This window comes from Sceloporus undulatus, chromosome 1 (assembly GCF_019175285.1).
Source record: "Sceloporus undulatus isolate JIND9_A2432 ecotype Alabama chromosome 1, SceUnd_v1.1, whole genome shotgun sequence".
Classification (NCBI taxonomy): Eukaryota; Metazoa; Chordata; class Lepidosauria; order Squamata; family Phrynosomatidae; genus Sceloporus; species Sceloporus undulatus.
The window spans coordinates 369,393,938-369,398,684 of NC_056522.1; the positions used below are offsets into that span (position 1 = coordinate 369,393,938).

The 4,747-nt window shown below is 53.2% G+C and overlaps 1 protein-coding gene across 1 annotated transcript in view; it reads right to left on the bottom strand.

The window, feature by feature from the left end:
* Nucleotides 1-4,747, bottom strand: part of MTHFD1 (methylenetetrahydrofolate dehydrogenase, cyclohydrolase and formyltetrahydrofolate synthetase 1) — a 110,853-nt gene that overhangs the window by 74,425 nt on the left and 31,681 nt on the right. The window contains exon 6 of the mRNA XM_042446800.1: nucleotides 3,271-3,371. Within this exon, the coding sequence (XP_042302734.1) occupies nucleotides 3,271-3,371 (101 nt within the window). The remainder of the gene's footprint in view (nucleotides 1-3,270; nucleotides 3,372-4,747) is intronic.

Genomic DNA, 4,747 nt, shown 5'->3' on the forward strand with positions numbered 1-4,747 from the left:
TTGGAGTGGCATGTGGACCTGTTGCATGGTTCCAGGCAGCAGGTCATGCATTGGAGCCCCAACTATCTTGCTGCGCCCGATGACCACAGCTCTTTTACCTGCCACTTGAATAACCTGAAACACAGAACTCAGATTTAGCATCCAAGCCTCATGAGACCTGGACAAATTTTGAGGGGTTGCTATACTGATGTATTTTATAGTTTCATAGTTCTCTCAGTCCAAAGCTTCCTATACTTAAGCCACTGGTGCCTGCTTAAACACACGGATTCCGGGTTACATCCTAAGCATCCAGAGTAAGAGACAAGGAAAGACCTTTTCTTGATACTCTGAGGTTGTCCACACAGGCCAAAAGGCCTGTGTTCCCACAGCCTTGCATTGTCCAGATCAGACGATGCAGGCCAATACCTCGGGGCCAGGATCAGGCTCATCCTGGTAGCTGGATGGATCTGGTGGATCCAGCCTGATCCCAGAGTAACAACCTTTACCCTGGCAGTATGACACCTGGTTTTCTGTGAAGTTCAAATCCCTGCTCAGTCATGGAACCCACTGGGTGACATTGAGTAAGTCACATTCTCTCAACCACAGAGGTGGCAAAGGCTAAATCTGCCAAGAAAACCCATGATAGCTTTGTCCCATTTTTGGCTGACCACCAGTCAAGCAAACCAGTATAGTGTGATGTTTTGTAGTTCTGAACAAGGGGGAGTAAATTGAAGTCCCTGCTTGGTTATGCATCAAAGGTGAGGCTATCACTAAAGGACTAAAGAGGCAGAGACTAGGGGCTCAATAGACCAGCGCCCAAAAAGCTGCCCCTTTAGCCCCGGATTGTTGCCGCAGCAGCAACCACTGCCATGGCAATGATCCACTCCCTCTCGGGCGCAAAAGAAACCGCTAGATGCAGCTTTCTGGAAGGGGCGATTCATGGTGGCTCGTCATGCCATGATGACCCCCTTCCACAGACTGCCGTTTGGGCACTCTGATGCCTGTGTGTCATCATGACATGCCCCATGTGGATGGGTGCATGCCAACATGGGCAGCAAAGGTAGGGCTGGGCGTTTGTGGGACGCCCAGCCCTATCTAGCTCACTTTCAGCCTCAGGCAGTGGGGAAGGCAAGGGTAAACCTCCTCGAACAAACCTTGCCAGAAAAACCCCATGATTGATTCACCTTAAAGGCCTAATGTCTTTAAGGCATTAGATCAGGGGTCGGCAAACCTCCGGCCCACGGGCCGGATGCGCCCCGCCGAAGGCCTGGCCACCGCCCCCCGGCAGCTCTTGCCGCCCGCCCGTCGCAGCTTTTCGCCGCTCTGGCGCCGCCATTTGTGGGTGGCAAAATGGCGGCGAAGTCTCACGCGACTTCCCTGAGGTCGCGCGCGAGACTCGCCGCCCATTTTGGGCGAAAAAATGGTGGTGCCCAGAGCGGCCGCCGGCGGCGGCAACAGTGGTGGGCCTCTAGAGGCCCGCTACCGTCTCTGGGACCCTCCAAGAGGGCTCCCAGGGCGGCAGGGGGCCTCTGCAGGGCCCGCTGCCGTCCCTGGGGCCCTGCAGGAGGCTCCCAGGGCGGCAGTGGGCCCTGGGAGGCCCGCTGCCGTCTCAGGGGCCCTGCTTAGGGCTCCCAGGGTGGCAGGGGGCCTCTGCAGGGCCCGCTGCCGTCTCAGGGGCCCTGCAGGAGGGCTCCCAGGGCAGCAGGGGGCCTCTGCGGGGCCCGCTGCCGTCCCTAGGGCCCTGCAGAGGGCTCCCAGTGAGGCAGGGGGCCTCGGGAGGCCCGCTGCTGTCTCTGGGACCTCCAGGCGGGCTCCCAGGGCGGCAGGGGGCCTCTGAGAGCCCGCTGCCATCCCTGGGGCCGTGCAGGAGGGCTCCCAGGGCGGCAGGGGGCCTCTGCAGGGCCCTCTGCCATCCCTGGGGCCCTGCAGGAGGGCTCCTAGGGCGCGCAGGGGCCTCTGCAGGGCCCACTGCATCTCTGGGGCCCTGCAGGAGGGCTCCCAGGCGGCAGGGGGCCTCTGGGAGGGCCCGCTGCCGTCTCTGGGCCTCCAGGCGGGCTCCCAGGGCGGCAGGGGGCCTCTGCGGGGCCGCTGCCGTCGCTGGGGCCCTGCAGGAGGGCTCCCAGGGCGGCAGGGGGCCTCTGCGGGGCCCGCTGCCCGTGCTGTGGGGCCGTGCAGGAGGGCTCCCAGGGCGGCAGGGGGCCTCTGGAAGGCCCGGTGCTGTCACTGGGGCCCTCCAGGGGTCCTCCAGCACTGGCAGGCCCCCCCCCCGCTTTTTTGCTGGTCTCTGATGGGGCCTAGGGCCCCGTCAGGGGCCAGCAAAAATGGGGAGGCCTGGCCCCCGGAGGGTGGAAGCTCCGCTCCCGGCATGCGGCCCCGCCCCTGGAGGGTGGAAGCTCCACCCCCCCAGCACAGCCCCGCCCCAGGGGTGGAAGCTCCACCCCCGTCATGTTGGCCCCACCCCAGAGGGGAGTGAAGCTCCACCCTGGCACGTGGCCCCGCCCCGGAGGGTCGAAGCTCCACCCCTCAGCTTCGGCCCCCCAGTCGCCTGAGGACAGCAACCTGGCCCCCGGCTCAAAAAGGTTGCCTACCCCTGCATTAGATCATGTCTGATCTTGAAGCTAAAGCAGATTGGCTCTAGTTATTATACCTGGATGGCAGACCATCAACAAATACTAAGTGATATAGGCTATATTTCAGAGGAAGGGTCAAGTAAAACCAGTGTTGTCTTAAGAGTCGCTACAAGCCAGAAATGACTTGAAGGCATACAACAACAACAACAACAACAACAACAAAGTACTTCTGCCAATCAGAACAGATCATATTGGACCTGGTGGGCATAGTCCATCCAAGATTCTATATTTAGAATTTTAAAACTTGGCATTTTTTTTAATGAAAAGTGATTGGTGGAACCTAGTCTTGGAAAGGTATGAGAATTACCGGTTTATATTGACTGACAGCAGTTCCACAGGATTTCAGGTAACAGAATAGAATAGTTTATTTACGGTCTTTGACCAAAATATCTCAGTGTTATATATACACTAACAATAAAAACATTCTTACAAAAAACAGTACATCCCTATCTGGAAATACCTGTACCAGTGTTTCAACCTGGGACTTTCTGTATGAAAAGTAAATGTTTTGTCACAGAGCATTGGCCCTTCCTTGATTACGCTCAGCAAAGCAAAAATCTGTTCACTGGGCACCAGAGTAATAAATTCTTCTCAAATTTGTGTCACAGGAAGACTTTAGGCTATGCTGATGCAAAATTCCACATATCCTTTCTTTGCTCACCTGTTTGCCTGATAAGCTCCATGCATCCTTTGGGGGTACATGGGATGAAGCAGTCACCAAGATCACCACGTGAGAGTTTGCCTGCATTGATGCTGCTTAAGCTGAAAAGTCAAAAACAAAATTGCTCATTTAATCACTTTTTTTTAAATCAATGAATTCAAACCACATTCCACCTGAACTTTAAGAAAAATGTCTTTACTAAGAGATGTTTGATAGTGGAAAAGGCTACCATAGGCTGCGTCTACACTGGAGAATTAATGCAATTTGACACCACTTTAACTGTCGTGACTCAATACTATGGAATTCCAGGATTTGTAGTTTTGTGAGATATTTAGTCTGCTCCAGAACAAACTAAGAATCCCAGGATTCCATAAAATGGAATAATGACAGTTAAAAGCCATGTCAACTGTATATAATTTTTTTCATAGACTAGCATAACACAAGCTGTTGTGGACAAGAAAGAAAGCTTCCTCCTAGCATCAGAGTTGGAAGGGGTCCCTATTGACCATCAGATCCAACCTGCTGCTCAATGTAGTGTCCCCAGCTAAAGTATCCCCAGCAGGAAGATGTCCAGCCTCTTTTTGAAGACATTATTAACCTTTATTTATAAAGCGCTGTAAATTTACACAGCGCTGTACATACAATCTTTTTAATTAGACGGTTCCCTGCCCTCAGGCTTACAATCTAAAAAGACATGACATAAAAGGAGAAGGGAAAGGTGGTGGAGGTAGTAGGCTAATACATATAAAGTGCATAGCAATACAGAAAATGGTTCAATAAAACAGGCATCAAAAGAATATCAAATAGCAAGCAACAATTATGCAATGCCTGGGAACGCTTCTCTGAAAAGGATGGTCTCCAACTCTGTTTTGAAGCTGGTTAAAGAAGTGATGGCCCTTGCTTGGGGGGGGAAGAAGGTTCCAGGAGTGAGGGGCAGCGAGTGAAAAGGGGCGAATCTGAGATGGGGCAGAGGAAATCCTGGGCTGGGACAGCAGACCTTGACTACCAGAACGGAGGGCCCTGGTGGGAAGGTGAGGAGAAAGAAGGTCTGATAAGTAAGGAGGGGCCAGTCCATGGAGGGCTTTAAACATCGACAGCAGGAGCTTGTACTGAATACGGAAAGGGAGGGGGAGCCAGTGAAGGGATGCCAACACAGGAGAGATGTGGTCAGAGCGGTGGGCGAATGTGATAATGCGTGCAGCTGAATGCTAGACAGAGATTAAAGGGCGGAGGTGAGAAAGAGGAAGCCCAGCCAGGAGGACGTTACAGTAATCAAGACATCCAGAGAAAGAAACCTCACCATCTCTCTCAGCAATTGGAAGCGCTCTTATTGACAAGAAGTTCCTTCTAATGTTAAATCAAAACCTACCATTCTGTAATTTAAAATAATTAGACCTGGTCCTACCCTCTGGAGCAGCAGAGAACAAAACTGCACTCCCCTCTCTGTGACAGCCCTTTAATAATTATTTACGGTCTT